This window comes from Macrotis lagotis, chromosome 1 (genome assembly GCF_037893015.1).
Source record: "Macrotis lagotis isolate mMagLag1 chromosome 1, bilby.v1.9.chrom.fasta, whole genome shotgun sequence".
NCBI lineage: Eukaryota > Metazoa > Chordata > Mammalia > Peramelemorphia > Peramelidae > Macrotis > Macrotis lagotis.
In genome coordinates this window covers 664,303,345-664,325,695 of record NC_133658.1, presented here as the reverse complement: position 1 = coordinate 664,325,695, position 22,351 = coordinate 664,303,345, and the positions used below count along the sequence as shown (strand labels likewise).

Genomic DNA, 22,351 nt, shown 5'->3' with positions numbered 1-22,351 from the left:
GTGAGAGACCATTTATTTTTCTCAGGAGTCTTACAGAAATTCTTCTTTTGTATCTCATATTACATAGGTGATACCTAATTGCATTTCAGTATCTTGCAAATGTATAATGACTGTTGTTTTTTCCTCCCCCCCCCATTTCTCTCAAAGGTGTAGTCCACCATAAGTATGAGAAACTTATAGTGTGGAAAATACCTCCATTGATTCAGATCAGGAAAAAAACAACCATCTATAGTTGTTGCTACATCTACACACACACACACACACACACACACATTTAAAACTGCCCTAAGACTTTTGAGATCTCACGTTTTTTAGCTATACCATGACTCTGTGAATTAGATACTGAAAGTCTTGTTATCCTCATTTTCTGAGACTTGGAGAACTTCATCTATGGTTACACAATTAGTTTGGGCCCAGGACAGGAATTAAACCCAATTCTTTCTGATTCCAGGGCTTACTGTTAACCCCATGCTGTTCTCTTGATTGCTTCATAACTTCAAATAGCACTCATTTGTAGTTGGTCTAGAGCATCCCAAAGTGAATGGATAGCTCCCTGTTCTCATCTACTTTCTTTACATTGATATATATGTCTACTGTTATTATCAGAACATACACTCTGTTGTGGGGGGGGCGCAAAAACAAAAGAAAATGCACTCTCTGGAATTTCAAGACTGTTTTATTTCCTATGGGTAGATAGATTAATTGGTCCAGAAATGGTTATCATCTAATTTTTGCTTTGAGCAATGAGTGCTTGGCACATTGTAAGCTCTTAATAAATACTTGTAGACCTACCAGTTTCATAAAAGTCCCAAGTTCTATAAATTCTGAGGACTTTGATTAGGCAGGTGCTGGAAAATTGTTGGCTTACCTATCCTCCTTCATGCCCAGTTTGATCCTGTGGTCTCCTTGAGGTAGAGCTGATAGCTTATAGGTTAAGGAAAGCACCATTCTAAGCTGAGAGAATTTTAATTAATTGTACTGTAGTTCTTTTGTTAAGGATATGGTTTCACACCACTTGAGAACAGTTTTAGTTCAATATAAGACCACTTATGGTAAATAAATAAAATTAAAGTAAGGTCCCTTGCTGGACTGTAACATTATTACTAATTGTAATAATATTAGCTAGCATTTATAAAATATTTAAAGGTTATAAAAATTGCACATTTATCTCATCATCATCACAACCCTGGGAAGTAGGTAGTACTTTTATATTCATTTTATAGATAAAGAAACAGTTACACAGCGATTAAGTGACTTACTCAGGGTCACATAGCTAAGGAATACTGAATTTGAGCCAATATCTTCCTGATGCCAAGTAGTGCCACCTTCCTGCAATAATAAACTTATAGGTGAGAATGATTTGGAAGAGAAAAATACTTATATATTACTGGGAATGGGATAAAAAGATTTGTCTCCAAGGAAGAATTATTGTTACTGCTTGTCTGGTATTTATTTTATTGCCTTCACTTTTAGTTTAAGAAATGTACTGACTAGTCCTTTGATAGTAATAGGAGGTAACAATATCACACTTACTATGTATCAGAGACTGTCCTAAGTGCTTTATAATTATTTTCTCATTTGAAGCTTATAACAACCTTGATATATAGGGTATGTTATTATACCCATTTTACAGATAAGAAAACTGAAACAAACAAATGTTGAATGAATTACTTACCCCAAGTCATACAGTTAGTAACTATCTTGAGACTAGATTTGAATTCAGGTCTTCCTGACTCTAGGACTGACCTGACATTCTATCCACTGAATTTATTATTGTGAAGTTCAATGTATAAGGAAACTTAGAGATATTCTGTTCTTAAGGAGTTGAAATAACTGGGCTTTGACATGGAAATACTTCTGGGCGAAACTTAGAAACTGAGGATGTTAGAGCTAGAAGGAATCTGAGATCATTATGACCTCATCATTTCACAGAAAATAAAAATGAAGCCCAGAGTAGTCAAATTGACTTGCTCTCAGGTTATACAGTAAATTAGTGACAGAGCCAACACTTTATTTCTCAAGTTCACTATACTTTGCTTTCTTCCCTTTCAGAACTGTAATCCCCTTTCTGCATTGTTGACCTTCTCATTCAATTGATCTTAGAATGACAGTGGTGAGGTCCACAGTTGTGGTCTTGAAGATGAAAGATCCAAGATGTCGAAAACAATGTGCCCTAAAATCGGGACTAACTTAGAAAAGTTTTCCAAAGTATATACCTCAGTTATATACAACGGTCTCATTACTTAAATTTGTTGTTGTTGTTCACTTGTTTCAGTTATCTAACCCCATTTGAAGTTTTCTTATCAAAGAGATTGATGTGGTTTGCCATTTCCTTCTTCATCTTGTTTTACTGAGGCAAACAGGGTTAAGTGACTTAGGGTCAACAGCTAGCAAGTGTCTGAGGCTAGATTTGAACCCAGGGAGATGAGTCTTTTCAACTCCAGACCTAGTACTCTATCTACTACACCACCTACCTGCTCATTATTACATAGTGCTAGCTAAAAATAATGTTTGTTTCATAGGAGTAGGAGTCAACAGAACCATTATTCACTAAGGCAAGGATAGTGGGAAGTTACTAAGATATTCTGTTGAATTAGGAGAGTTATGGAATATAGAGAAGGGATTGAACTTGATTTGAGTATTTAATTATTATTACAGCTAGGTTGGTGACTTTATGGTAGATTTTTGTTTATTATTTCTTGGTGTCATTGGTTGGAACACAATTATGTATGGTGCATATATAGCTTTATTTATGAGTCCATATTAAAAAGAGAATTATTAACCATGATGTACATCAAGGGCTATATTCTAAATCTTACCTATTAAAAATAACTTCTCCAATGTTTTGAGGACAGTATGTTTTGTTTTGTTTTTTTAGAATTTTGCAAGGCAGATGGGGTTAAGTGTCTTGCCCAAGGCCACACAGCTAGGTAATTATTAAGTGTCTGAGACCAGATTTGAACTCAGGTACTCCTGACTCCAGGGCCAGTTCTCTATCCACTATGCCACCTAGCTGCCCTGAGGATAGTATTTTAAAACCTAGGAAGTGACTTATTTTGACAACAAAGAATAGTTAACCTTGGCAAAGTGGCCACCAACCCTGATGATAACTTGGATTTATGTGTTGATAGATTTTTGTGGCATAAAGTAAAAATTTGGTATCAGGCTGACTCACAATGGCAGTTGTAAATTCTTGGAGTTCTGAAGGGAGAGAGTTTTGCAAATACATTTTCTCTTTTCTTGACTTGATTTGACAAGTAGAAAAATAGACATTTGAAAAGATTGATGTTTCTTGGTCTCTCTTGAGGAAATGTTGACATGTAATAGGAAATGGAATCATCTCAGGTTTTTTAGTATGAAGTATTCCTTGTTTATAATGTATCATAATCAAAATTGCTGATTAATTTCTCTATTCATAGTATCACCTATTTAATGGATATAAAAGAACAATAATTTTGTTTAATAGTATTTAATTTGACTTTGAACACCATAGTCTTTTCATTCCTAGGGTTTGTCAATTTTTCTGTTGCTTTGGACACTCTTTCCAGCATCCTTTCCCTCAATAATCTTTATCCCTTTGACTTCTGTATATTATTCTATCTTGTGTTCTCTGATGATTCCCACTTAAGCTTTTCCCTCCCCCTGCCCCATAGTCTTCCTCTTCCTTTGTCTCTTTCCATCTTCTTGGCAATATCACTCGATTCCAAAGGCTTATTATGTTTTCATCTCTGTTCTGATGTTTCTCCCTTGAGTCTCCAATCTGGTATTTCCAATAGCCCTTTGGACAGTTTCATTTGGATGTCCTGCCTTAACCTTAAACTTGGCATGTCCAAAATGAAATCCATAATCTCCTCTTCATTTCTTTATCCCATTTTTAACTCTTTTATCTCTGTTGATGTTACCATTATCTTCCCAGCCATCTAGTTGGAAATCTTGGGGTCTTTTTTGTCCCTCTCCCTCTTAACCTCAAAAAACTACTTAGCTGCCGATCCCTCCCCATTTTTACCTCTTCAGTACCTTGGGCATCCATGACTCCTTTCCCACTTTAAATGCATTATTTCTGCCTGCCATTTGCTTCTCACATGGATTGTTTTGGACTTTCTTAGAAAGGATTAGGAAAAGGGTAGAGAATAGTCTTGGAAAAAAGAAAATTCTAAAATAGAAATCTGTGGATTATCTGAATAGATAAGTGACTCAGCAGTAAAATATGAGTGTTCCCAGAGTAAATAATTTTCCATTTTCACAACCAGAGGTCAGGCAATGGACTTCATGACCTACAGTAGCTATTTCTAGTCTATTAGTTCTATGGTTTAAAAACTACAGCTTATTTTGTACACCAATCTTGAAGTTCTGATCTGTCTCAACACTTGATAATCCTTAGCCATTATGAGCATATTTGAGTGTGTCAGTAAGAAGGAAAAAATGGAAATTTTTCAGACCATCATTTTTCTTCTATGCTTTTGATCTCGTTGACACACTGTGATATCAAATATGGAAAATGGTGCCCCCCCATTATCATTATAATACCTGCACATCAAAATGAATTTCAGCCAAATTTGTTGAATCATTCATTCCTTTCTGAGTTAAAAAAAGATATATGGTAAATGTCCATTTCTCTATTAAAAATATTTATATTTCATTAAATATTTACCAATTACATTTTAAAAATTTTAACGTTCATTTTTTTAAAATTTTGAGTTCCAAAATATCTTCCCCCCCATTCTTTAAGAAGCTAAAAAAATATATCAATTATAGAAATTTCTATATTAAGCCATATTGCGCGCGCACACACACACAGAAAACAATGGAAAAAGTGTGATTCAATTGACAATCAGAATAAATCAGCTCACTCTCTCTGGAGGTTTATAGCAGGTTTATCATCTGCCCTTTGGAGTTATCTTGGGACTTGTCTTGCTCAGAATAGCTAAGTCTTTAACAGTTGGCCAGCCTTACAATATTCTGTTATTGTATATAATGTTCACCTGCTTCTGCTCATTTTAATTCGCATGAATTTCATCTAAGTCTTCACAGGTTTTGCTGAAGCTATCCTGCTTGTCATTTCTCATAGCACAATAATAGCATTCCATTACAATCTTATACCACAGCTTCTTTAGCAATTCCCTAATTCAGGGCTTTATAATAGTAATCCAAGGGTTTACTAAATGTTTTAGCAAGTGAAGCTTAATTACCACAGAGCAAATATGACAAATCCAAATATACTGTCTGTTGTGCCAATAAAAACTTTTACAAGTAAAGTTGAACAGCACTGCCCTAATTGATGGGCATCCTTTCACTTTCCAATTCTTTGCCACCATAAAAAGAATTGCTACAAATATTTTTAGTACAGATAGGATCTTTTCCCTTTTCTTTCATCTTTTTTTGGGATACAGATTAATGGTAATATTGCTGGTCAAAAGGTATGTACAAAGTTTTTTGAACTTTTTGAGCTTAGTTCCAAATTGCTCTCCTGAGTAGTTAGATCAGTTCACAACTCCATCAACAGTGCATTAGTGTTCCAATTTTTCCTCCAACACCTGTCATTTTCCTTTTCCATCATATTGGTCAGTCTGGTAGGTGATATCTGAGAGTTGTTTTAATTTGCATTTTTTCTAATCAATAGTGATTTAGAGCATTTTTTTTATTAGGACTATAGTTCCCACTCCCCCCCCGAAAGCTGCCTGTTCGCATCCTTAATTTATCAATAACCATTTTTCTTGGAAGATAACTAGTTTGTGGTGCTGTTTAGACATACATGATGAAGGATCCCCTCTTAGGTATGAAGGACCTTTATTAAACTTATCTTTTGAACAATTATAATAATAATAATAATAATAGCTCATAACGCTGCTTAGCAGAGCTCCTAATATATACTTAGCACTTAGATTTGTTTGTTAACTTGATTTGCAAAAGCTATTTTTAATACTGTGTCTCATAACCCTCTGACATGTTGTTGTTGTTATTATTATTATTATTATTATTATCATTATTCTACCAGTAAGAAAACCAAGACCAAGTCTTGCCCATGGTAACATAGTAAATATTACAGGTAAGCTTTGAATCCAGGTTCTTCTTCCTAGTCCTGCACTCCTCTGCCTTTTTACCCTACTGCCCCCAAATGTCATTGAAAACCAGGAGAGAAGTTGACTGAATTGGTTTGTAAGTCTAGAACTGTAAGGGTATCTCATAGCCTGTCTAACTTTCTTATTTTATAGCAGAGGGATCTGGGGTCCAGGGAGGATAAATAACTTGTCCAAAGTCAAAAGGGAGTATCAAAAGTGAGATTGGCATGCTAGTCTTCTGGCCTTTGCTGGCACTCTTCCCTTTATACCACAGGTTCTGTGATTAGTCATTAATCATAAAGAATGCCATCAGAGAAGTTTTTAGAGAATGACCTGTGGCTAAATGAAATGGGGGAGAGAGAGGGTATTTAAAAGAGCCCAGTTATTAGAGGTTTTTGTGTTCCCAGTAAGTTAAGATGTGAAGAATTAAAACTATGAAGTCCTAAACTATGGAGTGGCTTCAAAGTATCGTTTCTATACTCAAGGACTGCAAATACTCTCAGCACTCTCAAAATTTAAGTGGTCCCTAAATTTGGTCCTTTGGGCTAAGCTCTTATTATCTTGCCTTAGTTGAATTCCTTTAACAGGCATTTATGGAGTCACTATCTTTAAAAACTGGTTCTCTTGCTCTAAAAAAATCCCTTCAAAAAAACAGTTTTGCTGGGGTGGTGGGCAGGGGGTGATGCATGATAGATGATTCTTACAAGTGTGGGAAACATTGACCCAGAAATAGAATATAACTAATTATTAAGGAATGGAGTGTAATTTAACCAGCAAGGCAGTGGGATGATTTGACACATAAAGAGACTGGAAGGTATAATCAAGAATGGATCAACAGACTAGAAAGGAAATTTTTTGAGGAAGTACTGAAGACTCCTTTAATGTTTAGGGGTCTTCAAGAAAGAAAGGAAGAAAGAATTGTCACTGATAACTGCCCTTGAGTTGTAAAAGTAATTCTATGTTTTATTAAGCCTTTAAAGGGTGTTTTAGAATACAAATCTAATTAGTGGAACTTCTGAATCCCAATAAGTAACATAAAGAATTTCAAGTATTGGATGTGAAATAGATTTCTAAATGAGCTTTGTGTTGTATTTGCTCTTTAAAAAATAATCTCAGAGCAATTTGGGATTATGCCCAAAGTGCTACAAAAATGTGCATACCCTTTGACTCAGGGTCTATACCCTGAAGAGATGATAAAAAAGGTTAAAAGCATCACCTGTACAAAAGTATTTATAGCAGCCCTGTTTGTGGTGGCAAAAAATTGGAAATTAAGTGAATGTTCTTCATCTGGGGAATAGCTTAACAACCTGCGGTATATGTATGTCATGGAACACTATTGTTTTATTAGAAGCCAGGAGGGATGGTAATTCAGGGAAGCCTGGAGAGATTTGCATGAACTGATGCTGAGCAAGATGAGCAGAACCAGAAAAGCATTGTACATCCTAACAGCAACATGGGGATGATGATCAACCCTGATGGCCTTGCTCATCCCATTCAGTGCAACAACCAGGGACAATTTTGAGCTATCTGCAATGGAGAATACCACCTGTATCCAGAGAAAGAATTATGGACTTTGAACAAAGACCAAAGACTATTACTGTCAAATTAGAAAATAAAAGCATTATATTATAATGTAATTTTACTATCTCATACTTTATATTTCTTCCTTAAGGATATGATTTCTCTGTCATCACATTCAACTGAGATCAGTGTATAACATGGAACCAATGTAAACACTAACAGAATGCCTTCTGTGGAGGGCAGGGGGACGTAAGCAAGAATGGGGGGAAATTGTAAAACTCTAAATAAAATCTTTCTTTAAAAAATAATCTCAGGAACTTAGAACTCTATATTTTTAAGTGTGTATATATGCACATTTTGTTATCCTTTAATTTTCTTACTCAGACTTTGGAAAGCAAAAACAATTATGTCCTTTACTATTTGAGGCCCATTTTCTGTTTGGTTAACACAAATATTTTAAAGAAAGACTGTAGAACTGTGGTATTATTTTAATTTTAATTTAAAACTACTGGGCCCCAGTATTCTTCTAGCATTTAGGATTTTAAAAGTCAGATTGTTTGGCAGGCCAAAAGTTCCTGAATCAATGTGTTCACTTGGTCACAAAGACTATGAATGTATATAGTTTTAATTTACATTATTTCTTTATATATAATGAATTCCCTTGTGAGATTCTTTTCAGATGTTGTTTCATTAGCTATAGGTGGTAAACTTAGAAGCCAGAGGCAGTATTTGATCTGAGTCCTTTTGGTTATTGTGTAAATTAGTCTGTGGTTCTGTTTACTTCATGCTGAATCAGTTCAGGGAAACCTTCCCACATTATTCTATGTCAGCAATGCAAAGATCCAAGACAGTTCTGAAGAATTTATGATGAAAAATGTTATCTACCTCCACAGAAAGAACTAATGGAATCTGAATACAGATTGAAGTATTATGAGTTTCTTAAGCTTTATATATTTTTCTTAGATTTTTTTTTTGTTCTGTGTTCTTTTACAAGACTAATAAGGAAATGTTTTTGCATTACTGCATAATATATAATCTTTATCAGGTTGCTTGCCTTCTCAATGAGGGAGGCCAGAAGAGAGAGTGGGAGAGAATTTGGAAGTCTAAATTGTAAAAACAAAATGAAGGTTAAAATTGTTTTTGCATTTAATTGAAAAAGGTAAAATATTAAAATTAAAAAAATAAAAGAGATCCAGACAATCCTTGCCCTCAAGGCACTTTACTTTAATTCTAATAGAATATAGTGCTATATTCATGGAAGGCACACAACAGAAATTTATTGAATGAATTACTTTTTCATTTTACCCAAAACATTTTAAATTGGAACATTGTTGATTAAACCAAATAGTCCAATAGTTATTTGAAGATTCAAATGCTTTAATAATGATTGTTAACTAATCTTATAGTCTCTCGTAAGCAATCAAATAACCATTTATGAGGTATTTATAATCTGCCAGCCCTGTGCTAATTCTTGAAATGCAAAGATGAAAAACATAATCCTCTGCCCTAAGGGAGCTCATGTTCCAATGGGGAGACAACAAACAGTTGTGACCAGGACTATCTTGTTTTGTTAAATCAATTGAAGACATTGCTGTTTGAAATATGAGAATTGGGGGGGAAGACAGTTTTATTGACAAATTTCAAAAGTAAGTGGTTATAGACTTCAAGGACAAATAAAAAGGTCAGTGAAGATGTACCTGGAATTGAGACTGTCAATAATAACCATGAAAATCAAACTATTAAAAGTATTTGAAATAATCTGCATTTGTGGGAAAAAAAAGCTTTTGAAGAACTCTTGTGGTTTCTGTTTGGATTGTATTTACCTTGGACTGTTAAGTCTGTTCCTTATAAAAATTGAAATGTATTTAACTGTTTTGACTAAGAATCTGATATTGTGGAAAATGTGACTTAGTGTGGAATTCATGCATTAAAAGAGGAGAAAATTATTTAAGGATGTGTTAAAATCTGATTTGACATTTTGAATAGATCTTTCTCTTCACTACCTTCCTTTCCCCCAAATAACTTTAGATATATTCATACCCTGAATAACAGTGTCTTTTCCAACTAGATGTCATTATTATGTTGATCCATCCTTGGGTTTATGATCTGGGGTGTCTCTTCTCTTCAGCACTGCCTGCCCAATGTTGAACTCTTGTCCATGTCCTAGGCAACTAGGTTTCTCAAGAGTGTTAGCCTCTGACTCAGGAAGAAATGAGTTCTAAACCAGTCTTAAGACACTAGCTGTGTGATCCTGGGCAGGTCACTAAACTGATTCAGTTTCCCCATCTGCAAAATGAAAATAATAGCACCTAGCTTGCAGGGTTGTTGCAAGGATCAAATGAGATAAAAGGTTTATTTGTTAAGTGTATCTAGGGAGCTAGCATATGGTGGGTCCTCTTCCCTTCCTCTTATATATATATATGGGTCCTTCATGTGAGGCTCAATACCCAGTCTGCAGGAGCCTTGCCTAGATCTCTTAACCTTGGTAGATGCTGGTTAGTTTTTTAGAAGCAAATTCTACTTCTGTAACATAGGAGGCAGAATGAACCATGGCAAGAGACAATCTGTGACTGTCTGATCACCTGAAGTACGAATGAGGTCAGTGATCAGCTGCATTGTTTGTTATTCCCCTTGTGGTCTCCTGACAGTGCCTGTTGATCATATTGTGCATAGACCAACTGAACCTTGTTATGTTTTTTTCCTATGGTTATGTTTTCAAAGGCCTCATGACAAAGACATGTACTTGTTGAATTACAGCCACTTGTGATAGAAACAAAAACCCAGCTACATTGCTGCCTAATTGTGTAAATAGCTATCTTAAGATCATTAGGGCAGTGACTTTTCATTTTTGTGTTGTGTTTTTAACCTTCAGCACAGTGCCTAACCATGGTAGAACCTAAGGAAACAGCAGCTGGTATTTACGTTTTGCAGAGTGCTTTTACAAATAGCATCTTGTTTTGTCCTCATTGTCCTCATTTGTAAAATGGGGATAATAGCTCCCATCTTCCAGGATTGTTATGAGGACCAGATGAGAAAATATTTGTAAAGTGTTCAGCATAGTGTCTGACCCGTAGTAAACATTATAAAAATGTTAGTTATTATCATTATTATTATCCTCACAACAACCATTTACAATTGAAGAAACCGAGGCAGATTTTCTCAGGGTCTCACAGTTGCTAGGAAGAACCTAGAGCCAGATTTGAACTGAGTCTTCCCAACTCCATAGTCCATATGCTCTATCTACTACACCTCCTAGTGTACTTCTAAATAGATACAACTAAACAAACATTATTGACTCTAATTGAATGGATATGGTGCGTCTTGAACCTGTGGTCTTCTGACTTTCCTCATTTCCATGTGCAAAAATTTTTCTGGAGAATTAGGGCAAATGGGGTACTACACTGGAAAGACTTTGGAGCCAGAAAATTTGGGTTCAAATTCTGTCTTCGATGCCCATTATTCAGATTTTGAGAAAGGTAATCTAACCTCCCTTTCTTCATTTGTAAAGATGAAAGGGTTGGACTAGATGAACTGTGAAGTTCATTTGAGCTCTAGAGTTGTGTTTTTATGATGACTTTTGAGTCTTTACAAAGCTCAGCAATGATACTGTTGTCCTAGAACAGCTTGAGAAAGAAACCTTATGTGGTATTTAAATTAGGTTTCTCTATCAATTTATGGCCTTCCATTTTGAGAGGGAAGTAGGTCAAACAATGGATTACAAATAACTGTTAAGCCTTAGCTTCCTCTCTTTGTTTCCTATCATTTCTTTCCTATCTTATCCAGTCATATTCCTTCCTGTGCTAAGTTTATCTCTGTTTTATCTACTTCTCAGTAGTAATCTCTAACACCTGATTTTTTTCACCTTATCTTTTAAAATAACTCATCACTTTGGCTTAGGACTTATTCTGATCTCTCTTCTCATAAAAAAAAAAGTTCTGTTTCTCTATAGGAAGAACTGAAAGCCAGATAACCTCAAGCCCTACTGGAGAGTTATCCTGGTTAGTTTTGAAATACAGGGAAATTTGAGTATAAAAATAATAACTTCATCATTTCAAAGAATTTTGAAAAAAAAGCTAAGGTCCTGAAACTCAGTCATTGTGTTTGGATTATTTTACACAGCTAGTTTGTGAATTTTAAAAATCAATTTTGTTTCTATAAATGCTAAAATGTTAGAATAAGTGCAGCTCTTTATCTAATGAGCCTTAAAGTAGGCCTACTAGGACTGGAACATGCTCCAACAGGCCAATGAATAGAGAAAATGTTGATAATACAGATTAAGCTTAAAAGTATATGTCATGGACTAACATGGAAATATTTTGTTTCCATCATATGTATAACCTATAACAAATTCCTTGCCTTCTCAATGAGGGTGGAGGGTAGGGAGAGAGGGAGAATATAATAAAATAATTTTTTTAAGTGTCACAGGCAAATATTATTTTCCTGCTTTTCCCAGCTTACTCCTGAGTCTGTCCTTACCACTTTCAGACTGTAACATATGTAAAACATTGTATACATGTGGCATTCTCATAAACCATTGTTATATTCTGTTCATGTTTACATGAGGTTTTCTTGATTATAGTATGCTTTTGAGTATTTCACTCTGTTAAGAACATCAAATCTTACTTAAAAGGCCTAGTGAGCCCAACACCCTATCATGGTTTTTCTACCCATTTTGTTTAAAGATTGTCATCTCCTTTCCAAAGATGAATGTAATCATTTTAAACAAGGCAGATGCTTTTCTTTGAATGTTTGTCATGTCCTATTTTAGAGCCCAGCTTTGATAGCTTTTATTAGTGGCATTCTAAAACAGATGTCATCTCAAAGTGAATCATCACTGAGATATTATTTCTGTGTTTTGTAGCTATTAAGAAGTCTTTTTCAGTAACATTAAAGAAAGCTACTGACTTGCCTTGAATTTAAGGATCTCATAATAGATATAATGGAACTCAGTTGAATACTCAGCAGGCAGGGACCTTAGAAATCATTAATCCAACCCTCTTATTTTGCATATGAAGAAAGGTCACTTAGGCAATTACTTACCAAGGCCAGGATTCAAATCTGTCTCTTCCATTATACCAAGCTTCATTTCCTGTATATATAGGTGGTGAACATAGGAAGACAAGCAGCATCTACCCTCAAGTATCATGAATTCTGTCTGATTTCAATCCTTCCAGTGAAACATACCTAATAGGTTAATTGTGGGTAAATCACAGTGCCCCAAACAGGGGGTCCCTGAGGACTGTGTAAGTTACCACTGTGCCTTGGCGGAGGAAATTTCCATACTAACCTCCCTACACTAAGAGAATTGCAGGTCTATTCTTTTCCCTTCCCCTGTCCAGGGGGAAAAATGTTATGAAAATTTTATTTTTAAATTGTATTTTATTTATAAGATAATACCTCCTGTTACCACATTTTGAAAAGGATTTAATGTTGAGATTTTTTACTCTTTTCACTAATATGTAGCATACTCCTCTATGTGATATCCTTAATCAGTTCCACAATAATGCCTTTTTAAATAACTCAAGTTAAAGTAGAACTTAAGTTTCATAGAAATAACACTGCCAGTGTAATAGCATGGAATCAACTAATGTTAGAGCCTTATTTTGTAGCATTATGATGAGAGTTCCTTATAATATATTTTATTATTGCAATGCCATATTATTTGTTAATGAATAAGAGAACTGAAAAGACCTCATAGATCATTTTATTCAGCCTGTTCCTCAAGTGAAATTTCAACTCAGCCTGTACTTATAAAGACCTTTAGATACTAGGAAAGCCACTAACTCCTAAATGGCCCCATGCTTCTTTTGGACAACTCTGATTGTTATGAAGTTTTCCCTTACTCTGACTTAAAAATCTGTCTCTCTGCAACTTTATATTTTATGAATAACATAAGTCTCTGGATTAAAGAAAAAAGAAAAATGCATTTTTTTCCCAAGCAAATATTTAAACAAATCCTCGGCATGTCTTGCTCTACACATGAAGAACCTAACTGACTCATGCCCCTAGAGGTAGATAAATGTCTTTTTATAAAAATCCCATAGCATTCATTTTTTCAGTTGCTATTTATTCTGAAAGAATAGCCTAATTTTGTTCCATATCTTTTTTCACTCTGACATTTGGATTGTTAGGAATGTTCTCCAGTGAGTATTCTGGCTAAAAGTGGATAACAGTATAATGGGAAAAACGTGAATGTAATGTATTTGTATTAACATGTTGCTAGAAGACAGTAAAAACTCCTAGAGCAGAAATAATTGGCAACATTCCCAAGTTTTAGCTGAAAATGTGGAAAGGTAAGGAAGCGAGTGCACAGGTAAATGTAGGCAGCTAGATGCCAAAATGGGTAGAATGCTGGGCTTGAAGTCAGGAAACCCTGAATTCAAATCTAGCCTCAGACACAAATAGTTGTGTGACTCTGGGCAAGTCACTTGACCTGTTTGCTTCCATTTGTTTATCTGTGAAATGAAGATAATAATAGCATCTACTTCCCCAGGGTGATTATGAAACTTAAATGAAGTAATAATTGTAAAATATTTAGCACAGTGATTGGCACATGGTAATAGGTTAGCTATTTATCATTTTGATTGTTGTTACAGTTTAACCATAATGTTATACATCAGATAGGCAAAAATAACGCTGAACTAATAATATGAGGCAAATTAAAGATGTAATTGTTTGCCACAACTATATTTTATGAAGTTCGGATCACTGTTCCTTTACTACATAAAAACAGCAGGATTATGGTGTGAGCTTATTGTGTGGAACAATAGAATTTGTACTGTCTCAGTCCTAGCCCTGATTCATTGTGCCATATGTTGCCCTCCCCAAAGAACTAGAATGGTAAACTTCAGTAATAATAATGAGTGCTTATATATACTCTAAGATTTGCGAAGTGTTTTCAGCCCAACATTCCAGTATGTCAAAAGGTAACAAAGGAGCCCCAAACCCAAGTCCCCAAACTACAAGCAATGAAGCAGCCTGGGAGTCCACAGCCAACATGCTTGGGCCAGAGAGGAGTAGCTGTCTGAACTGTTCTGGGACTGAAGGGACACTGGTGACTAGGCCACCCTTTAAATTCAGGCTGTCCCCTGTACTTAGAGCTCAACTAGAGGATGCAGGAGCACATTTTGAATGCCCTTTATGTGGTCGGAGAGAAGGCACACTGGCCTTTTACGTTATCTTCATTACTGGAAACCCTTCATTTTGTGTGTGGTAAATAACAATGCTGACACACTCACAAAATAATAAGAAGCATATGGCTCACAACTGTTTTTAACTTAAGAACTTCTCAAAAGACTTATTTAGATTCAGTAATTATATAGTGGTTTGGAAAAGTGGCATGTGGTCTCTGTTTGTAGTGTTGGCCTTCTTGATGGATAATATGCTAATCTTTCCAAGAAGGAAGAAGAGGAGGATGGGTTGGTAGAATCCTTTGGGTTCTCTCACACTTTGCTGTATTAAAATTTTTAAATGATTAAAAAACTCAATGAGGTTCCTCCTTTCATGCTTCTTTGTGGTGGAGAGAGAAGTGACACTTGTGTATCGGCATTGGCAAGATTCTTGTTGGCTCTACCAAGACAGTAATGTCTTTGGGATTGAGGTGGAGTGTGTTCCTATGATTTTGAGTGTCTGAAGGCTAGAATTCTGTAATTTGGAGAGACTCATCAATAGGATTATGGCCCTCTAGATTTTTGACTCCCCTTCTCTCCTCTATCAACTCATCATATCTGGTTTAAACCTTTGGGTTTAGGGTTTAAGGAGTTAAAATTTGCATAGGTAGAGAGAATAGTCATAATAAGACCACAGATCCTACTGTAATAAAATCAGTCTGCAATTTAGAAATAGGAGGAACAAGGCAATTGTGCTTGTAACATTTGCTTCCTTTGACTCTAATTAAATTATAGCCAGGGTCTAATGAATACCAAAAAATGAATCATATGAAATGGTCCTATAGATTTGAATACACCAAATGATGTTATATGTAAAATATCATGATTGGTTTTAGCCCAATGGAAATATGTAAATTCAAATGATACTATTACTTCATAGAATTCAATTTCTACACTAATCTGATTGCACCTAGCTAGGTGTAATACTTAAAGATTATTTTCACAGGAGATTGCCCTTGAGTTCATCCCTTAATTTTTTCACATAATTCTAATTTGGATGTCTTTTATTCTGGAAAAATCAACATCTCCCCTAAATATTTAAGATATCAAGAAATAACCCACATTGGAAGAGAGTTAAAATGTAGAAATGGTTAAATGTTCACCCAAGAAATTTTAAGTTGAAATGAACTTTTTCATATAGTTATCTTTCATTGACTATGTTCATTTATGTTCCATAAGAGTTTTTCTAATCAGAACAGATGGGCATAGGAAATGCATGATCACATGGAAGCTTCATATAAAAGACTGCAAATTAAAATAAGATTTTTTTTTTTAGATTTTTGCAAGGCAAATGGGGTTAAGTGGCTTGCCCAAGGCCACACAGCTAGGTAATTATTAAGTGTCTGAGACCAGATTTGAACCCAAGTACTCCTGACTCCAAGGCTGGTGCTTTATCCACTACTCCACCTAGCTGCCCCTAGAATAAGATTTGAAGAAATTTTGTTCAAGATAATAATCATGTTTGTAAGAATATGGAACAGCACAAGTAGTAGAGTATCATCCCCATCCTACTGATTTAGTAGTTTCAAGGCATAAGTCTACCCAATCCCCCCCCAACAATAGAGCCATAGTCCTGTATCTGTTTAGGACTTTACCATTCATGGACAGTAGGGTATAGTGGAAAGATCACTGACTCTGGAATCAGAGAACCTGAATTCAAATCATGATGCTTTGTATACTGGGCAAGTCACATATTTTTCTCTATTATAACAAAGGCTTTGGATTTGATGACTTCTGAGGTCTAATCAGATCTGGATATATGATCCTGAATTATTGTTTGTCACAAGGAAGCTATTGCCATTCCTATGTTACAAATGAAATTGAGGCCTAGAGAGAACATCTTAAGGTCACATGGCCAAGAAGCAGGATATACGAGTAAGCAGACTTGAAGTCAGACAAGCCTTACTATGAATCCTTTATTAGATTCTTATCATTGTATCAGCCTGGGCTTAACCTCTGAACTTTAATATGGGAATGATAGCATTTGTGACACTTACCTACAAGACTTTTCTGAGAATCCAATGAGATTATTTATGCCTGGTGCTTCGCAAACATAAGCAATTTGTACTATGCTATAATACTATTACTATTTTTATCAGTAGTAGAAATGCTGCTGCTACCACTACTGCTGCTAATGCCAGTATTACTACTACTTCCACTGCTAGTACTTGTTTTTCTTCTGCTGCTACTACTTCTACCAGCTAGCATCATTTATAAAATAATTTAAGAATAGCAAAACACTTTACCAATATTAACCCATTTGCTTCTCCAGTAATCCTAGAGAGATGCTATTATTACAGATGTAGAAACAGGCTAAGGGTTTGAAATGCCTTGGTCTGGATCACATAGCTAATCAGTTCAAAGGAGTTTGAGCTCATCTTGGATTCAAACACCAGGCCACACCACTGAACTGCATATTATTGTTCTTAGGAAGATTTGACTTCAGATCCAATCCCAAACATTTATTAGCTGTGTGATCCCAGGTAAGTCACTTAACCTCCATTTGTTTGCCTCCATTTTCTGAAGTGTAATAAATGGTGGTGGCAATAGCTCCTACTTCATAATATTTTGAACACCAAAGAAGATGATAATTGTAAAGTACTTAGTCCACAAGTAAATCTTTTATAGCTGTTATTATTTCTTTTATTTTTGAAGGGAATACTGAAGGAATCAACTTTGCAATCTCTCGTTTTTTCATTTTCATGGAAATCTCATTGAACTTGAGTCTTGAGTACCTCTGATTTCTTGGATCTTTTACTCCATCATTCCTTATGACCCATTGTTCTCTTATTTCTTTTTCTGTTTGCTTTACCACTTTCCCAATCCCCTTCAGTTAAACATCCTTCTTCATTAATTTTGAGGTCAGTCATGACAGTCCAGTTCACGAATTCATCCTACCTTCTTTGCTATTGGTACTTTTCTTAGCAAGAGATAAAGAAAATAAATGGAAAAAGAAAACAGTCTTCTAATAAACAGCTTTAGAAGTAATTGAGAGATGTTTTTATGTTATTCTTATTAATGCAGCACTGTTCTGAGATTTAAAAGAGTGGAAGAGGAAGGAAAATTCATTAAAGGACACATTTTGTAGAGAACTACTTTCAAAAGTATTAGGGAGACAATCACTGACACCTATTTAGTTTTTATCTTTCCTGCTACTCTAAGATGAATACAGGGGAATATATTCATAGTTTCACAAGCATAGAAATAGTAGTGAAGGGATTTAAGTGTCATTCTCTGGGGAGAGCCAGTCCTCTTTTTAATAGTGTAGGCTTTTTTTATGATTGTCTGTTGATTAATGAAAACCCAATGATATGTATCATAATATCATGTTAGAAAATTTGCCTGAGCTAAGCAGTGACCTTGGCCATTTGTAGTTATGGTAGACTTACATGGGCCTTTTTTAATCTAGCAACCGATAGAGATGCAATGTATGTTGAACTATTTATTAAAAAATAGAAGGCAGTGTATCCATTATGACTGACTTCATTTTTTAGTCCTTAAGTTACAGGGATCTTTTTTTTGTGTGTGCATTTTAGTTTTTTTTTCAGGTGAATTAAAAATATCCTAGGATTTGAGTATGTGAAAACAAATTCATATGCAGTGACTTCAGGCTAAAACTTAAGAAGTCTATCAAAGGATTGTTACTACCTTAAATAATTTTAAGAATGTTGCTAATCTCAAAATATAAAACTTTAAATTGATATTGACTGTTATAGATTGAAGGGGGGGGGGATGTGACTTGTTCCCAGTATAGTGTTTTTTTTAAGACCTATATTTTTCAGAATCATTTCTTCACTTGGACAGTGTTTTCTTCTCCAGTTTAATTTCCTTGCTAATCAGTTAGACTAGCTCTGACTTCTTAGTCTCCAACTATGGTTTGTTGGATGTCTTAGGTTGTACCACCTGGGTATCACTGATACAGTCAGTGGTGGACTTCAGAAAAGCATTATTGGGGAACTTTTATGAGTAGATGGTAATGAGAAATTTGGTCAAAATTTGATTGGGGTAGAGAGAATGGGGCAAGAAGAAATCAGGGATGACACTGTGATTCTGATTTTCTGTTTCATGTGCTTAATCCCTCTTTAAGGATGGGTTGGAGCCAATTTCAGTCTAAGAACTATGAAAGAGTGAACACTGCATTTCCCAGCCTGCTTGTTCCTTCTCTTTCAGGGCCTGATCAACCCCCCTTCTCTCACTTACCTCCTTCCAGTTTTACCCTGCTTGAATGCTGGCAGCATGTGTAGATGGAATTCTAGACTTGTAGCCAGCCAGTGACCATCAATTCTGATTCTTCTCTGACAGCTAGCTTGGTGACTTTTCAGTCTTAGGATGTTCAGCCATGAAGTGGGAATTCATAATACTTGTGGCTACTTAACAAGGTTGCTATGGAATTCAAATGAGATCATAATGTATATAAGATCTATTTGTGGTGCCTCAGAACTGTTAGGTATTTTATAAGCTTCTAGCAAAAATGAACACCAAAAAATAAAATACTTTTGTATCTTAAAGTTAATGTACACATATACATCTGTGTGGGCAGCTAGGTGATATAGTGGATAAAGATTCCTTGGAAGAATCATCTTGGTGAATTCAAATCTGGCCTCAGATACTTAACTAGTTTTGTGATCCTAGGCAAGGTATAGGGTGTGTGTGTGTGTGTGTGTGTGTAATAAACACATAAAGCCCCCATATACACCTATATCTATGTATGTGTATATGTTAATATAGAATAGAGCAGTCAAGAATGATCCTATATACTCATGCTGTTCAAGAAGTGTTAAATGGTTTTTCAAGGACAAAAAAAAAGGATCAGTGACTTGATTAGAAAATTTCCAAAAAATGAGGTACTATAATAATTTCTATTCCTAAATATTTGAGGAATAATTCAAAAATAGCAATGTAATGGGTATAATTCATTAACTGACAAGACCAGGTCTGTTTTGCTGTTATCAGTAAAATCCAAATTGTAGGTAATATTCTGCTAACTACATCACTACCACTGGATTAGCCCACTGTCTGGATGAAATAGTCAATGCCCGTGTCTTATGATTGCAGGGATTCTGAAAAGTCCTTGTTCCCTCCAAAGATGGCCCACACCACCTGTCAGTACATGAAGTTACTGGCATCAGAATCAACTGCTTTAGGTTAAATATTTGCTATTAAAATGCATCTCTGTTTCCTAGGAGATAAGGCTCAAATCAAACTCTGTAGCAAGAGAGATGGTTAGACCACAACTAATCCAAAAATTGCTTTTAGTGGATTTCATACTCAGAATGAATTATCATTCTCATCTGAGAGCAAACAAGCTCCTGTCATTAAGCTTCATTAAAAGAGGAATAAAAACTTTGGGGAATAAGATGTGGTTCCATTGTATTCTGCTTTGGGGAGCCACAAGTCTGGAGTATTGTTGAATTTTGGGCAACATAGTTTAGAAAGGACATTAATAATTTGGATATTGTTCAGATAAGGTGCAGTAGAATAGTGAAGGCCCCTGGATCTAAGAATCAGTGGAAGGAAGTCAGAAACTTTAGCCTGGGGGGGGGGGGGTGAACAAGGTTGTTCATGTGGAAGAAGGATTAGATTGGTTTAATTAGCAGTGGGTAGAAATTGCAAAGAGGCAAATTGAGGTTTGTTTGTAGGGAAAAATTGCCTAATAATTAGAGCCAAAAGTGGAGTGGGGGCTGCTTCAAAAGGCAGTGGATCATGCAAAGATGACCACTTTTTTTTTTAAGCAGAAAGGGTTTCTTTTTCATTGTACTGAAGTCTGCCAAGCCTCCCTGTCAACTGTGAAATTCTGTGAAGTATATATTAGATTAATTTCTCAGATTAACTAACAGACCCAAAGTAGCAGATTTTGGTAATTCACATAGTCTAGGACTTAAAAGCTAATGGAGAACTCCTCCCCATCCCCCATACTTGAAGTAGTCAGTAAAGATTGTATTTGTATTTACAGATGAGAAATTTTTCTAGCATCACACAATTAGGATATAAATTCAGGGACTAAATTTTCTTTGTACTGTAGAATGCTTACTCTTAATGAGTACAGGATCTAATCAGGAAAAGTATCTGGGAAATTTGGCTCGGGTTTCAATATGTGGAAGGGACAAAAATGATGGTCACTCCATTTGTAGGTGCCTGTGATGAACTTTCCCTGCATTTCAACAGTTTTGCTTCAGGTGAATCATCAAGAGTCTACCATATGTTTGGAAAGTGGGCAATTCTGTTAGTTCTTTAATATTGCTACTTGCCATTTGACTAATGTTAATATTAGCATGGGTAATGCTTAGAGCAAATATTTTCTTTTATGTGACAGAATATTTCTGTTAGTTTCTCTGATTGATATTAGCTTCTTAATCTTGATATTATATAGTTCTTAGCTTGGAATATTACTCATCTCTTTGTTTTTCAAAGTTCTCTGGGCTTTAATAACAGGGGTAGTAAATATGGCACGTCAAACTGATGCATTATATGTCATTAAAGTACAGTCATTGTGAATAAATCATTTTTTAGAGTAAATCCAATCCATAGAACATGATGAGTGAAAATGTTAATTAGCCTTTATAAACAGTGTAGCTATTTAGAACTTTTCTTGGTTTGTGAAACACTTGAAATGTCCCATATTATCCATTGAATCCTCAATGTTAGTTGAGTTTCAGAAAGTATTTAATCGTTATTTAACTGTGAATCAACCACTACTACTAGTGATTGGATTGGATTAAATGAATTCTAAGGATTGTTTCTTCATGTTTTTTTACAGCTTTGCTCTGTCAGATGAAGCATACAGATCCCTAAGGGACCAAGATAAAGACCAGTGTATTCTTATTACTGGAGAAAGTGGAGCTGGGAAAACAGGTAAGATTGTTCAGCAATTTTGTTTCTTTCCCTTTCATTCTTGAAAAAAGGAAGTGGGGGGGCGGAGCCAAGATGGCGACATGAAGGGATCGAGTCTTAAGAGCTTTCTGATAAAACTCATAAGCTAAGGACTCTAACTAAACTTTCGAGAGACAGAACCCACAAAGGGACCCAGGGAGGCGGTTCTCCTACTCAAGGTTACCTGGAAGAGAGCAGAAAGGCTCTGCTCCCCGGAGTCGGAGGGGCGGCCCACCAGAGGGGTGGCCCGCCAGAGCCAAAGAACTTCAGCCTCCCGGAGGCAGACCCAGGGCGCTGGGAGCCGGGGCTCACAGCAGTGGGGGAGTCTCCTGAGCTGCACCATGAGGAGCACCGGGCACAAAGTGGGGGAACAGCGGGGGATCTCTGGCGGAGCAAGCACATGGAGCCCAGCCCTCAGGGCACACAGCAAGCAGCTTGGTCTTTCCCCAGCCCAAATCCAGGAAACAGAAGGAGGAGCCCCCAGGGCATGAGCCCATTGAGCTGAGGGAGGGGGGTGAAGAGAGAGACTGCAGAGCTCTGTCCTCTGCCCCTGGAACAGGACTCTGGGGTTCTGACCACATTCAGATCCTGATCGAAGTCTAGGCCCCCCCACAGAACAGCAGGGCCCCCCCACCTCAGCCCCATGGCAGAGGGGGGTGCTTATGGTCATTCACAGACCAGGAAGGAGGACAGAACCTCACACACTGAGACCCTTGTGGGAGTGTCCCAAAA

General features: G+C 36.1%; 1 protein-coding gene across 5 annotated transcripts in view; it reads left to right on the top strand.

Annotated features, from left to right (window-relative positions):
- The window catches only part of MYO1B (myosin IB), a 215,343-nt gene that overhangs the window by 78,691 nt on the left and 114,301 nt on the right, over nucleotides 1-22,351 (top strand). For all 5 annotated transcript variants that reach the window (XM_074215472.1, XM_074215473.1, XM_074215471.1 and 2 more), the window contains exon 4: nucleotides 21,507-21,601. In XM_074215472.1, coding sequence (XP_074071573.1) covers nucleotides 21,507-21,601 — 95 coding nt within the window. The remainder of the gene's footprint in view (nucleotides 1-21,506; nucleotides 21,602-22,351) is intronic.